We start from the raw sequence: 1,609 nt of genomic DNA, 5'->3' as shown, positions 1-1,609 counted from the left end.
ATGATATATCCTGCCTTTTCGGTGGTGAGTCAGTAATTTCTCAGCACTTGTTTTTTGATTGTGTAGTTGCTAAACAAACAGTGCAATTTGTGTCACGTTTATACCCTTGCATCTTTACAGAACACCAGCTGATATGCTGGCTGGAGAGTAAACGTTATGTTCTCTGTACTGCGCTCTGTGCTTCTGTGCTTCGGAGTCTGAGGAGTGTTTGGCACTAGATGAATGCGCTTCTTTGCTGCCTGCTGTTACTGGACCTCCACCAAGGGGCACTGCTTCGCATATTCTGGCTTGATCCTCTCAGTGGAAGTCTGCGACAGAAATATCGGCACCAGCTGCTCCTGGACAACCCCAATTGGTTTTGTGTTGATTGAAGCTTGATTTGTAGCTAGTTGCTATCTTATATCCTAGTTAGTTGAAGGTCGTTTGCCTTGTGTTGGGCGGCGACTTCAGAATCTGCGCAACTAAAACTCTGGCTTGTCCTGAGCACTGAACCTATTAATACTCTTTTTCTTAAGGGAAACCTATTAATACTCATGTTTTGTTAGCACCCCTGACAGCACCAGCCCATCAGCCCAACCAACTACCGAGCCCGACGAGGAGACGGCCCAAGGCCCAGCCAAGAGGATCAAGAAACCCAACCCAAGAGTGAGTGGCAGCCAGTGGGTGAACGCAACACAGGAGGGATAAAGGGAGAAGCTGGCAACCCTGAGGGGATCGAAGATCGATCAAGGCACGGCACGGCACGGCGGCGGCTACCTACTACCTTAGAACCCTAGTTCCTTTTCCACTCATCTCCAATTTGGCACCTTGGTGCTTGTAATCTTCAGATCTTGTGAACCACCACCATATTCTGAGAGTAATACTAGTGCCGTGCTAACACTTGGTACTCAGAGCCCAGCGCCCAATTTTGCTTCCGCCCTGGAGGCGTCCATCATCGAAACACGACAGCAGCGAGCGGAAAGGATGCAGAAGGACCAGGAGCCCGTCACCAAGGGCGACCTCAAGGAGTTCTTCAAGGAGCTGCGGGCGGAGTGGAAGGAGGACATCAAGTCTTCCGTCGCCGCCGAGTTCGCGTCATGGAGACCTGGGATTAACTCGCAGATCGCCGATCTGCAGGAGGAAGTCGACTTACTCAAGAAGCAGCGCGCGGGCGACAAGGGAAACGACGCAGAGGAGGCGTCGGCAACAGATCACACCGATCTGTTGGCGCGGAAGAACAATTCGTCTTCGGACGGATCCCCGGCGCGTCTTCCTCCTCGGGCCGATGGCCTCGGCGCTGCATCACCTCCACGGACGGCGGTCGACGCGGTGCTCGTCAGCCCGCCGGCCCCTCCGGCCAACGGTACGGTCAATTCTCGGCTTCAGTTACCTGCTGTCACCAACACTCTGTCACCGGCTGGGGGTTCAAGGAATTTAGCACCATTTTTTGCCTCAAATGCTCCCAGTCCACCTTCCATGCCTTTTCCTGTGTTCGATGGAGAGAACTCACTGTTGTGGAAAGATCTCTGTGAACAATACTTCACCATCTATGGGATCCCAGAGTCAGTTTGGGTGCAAATGGCTACACTGAATTTTTCTCTTACGACAGCAGTCTGGTTGCAATCAGTTC

At 52.5% G+C, this 1,609-nt stretch overlaps 1 protein-coding gene across 1 annotated transcript in view; it reads left to right on the top strand.

The window, feature by feature from the left end:
* The first annotated feature begins 549 nt into the window (after positions 1-549).
* Positions 550-1,609, top strand: part of LOC119327762 — a 3,358-nt gene continuing 2,298 nt past the window's right edge. Inside the window, exon 1 of the mRNA XM_037600855.1 lies at positions 550-1,342. Within this exon, the coding sequence (XP_037456752.1) occupies positions 964-1,342 (379 nt within the window). The 5' untranslated portion in view covers positions 550-963. The remainder of the gene's footprint in view (positions 1,343-1,609) is intronic.

Source organism: Triticum dicoccoides, chromosome 7A, assembly GCF_002162155.2.
Source record: "Triticum dicoccoides isolate Atlit2015 ecotype Zavitan chromosome 7A, WEW_v2.0, whole genome shotgun sequence".
Taxonomy (NCBI): Eukaryota; Viridiplantae; Streptophyta; class Magnoliopsida; order Poales; family Poaceae; genus Triticum; species Triticum dicoccoides.
Note: the sequence above shows the minus strand (reverse complement) of the source record. Positions and strands in the feature narration are given on the sequence as shown.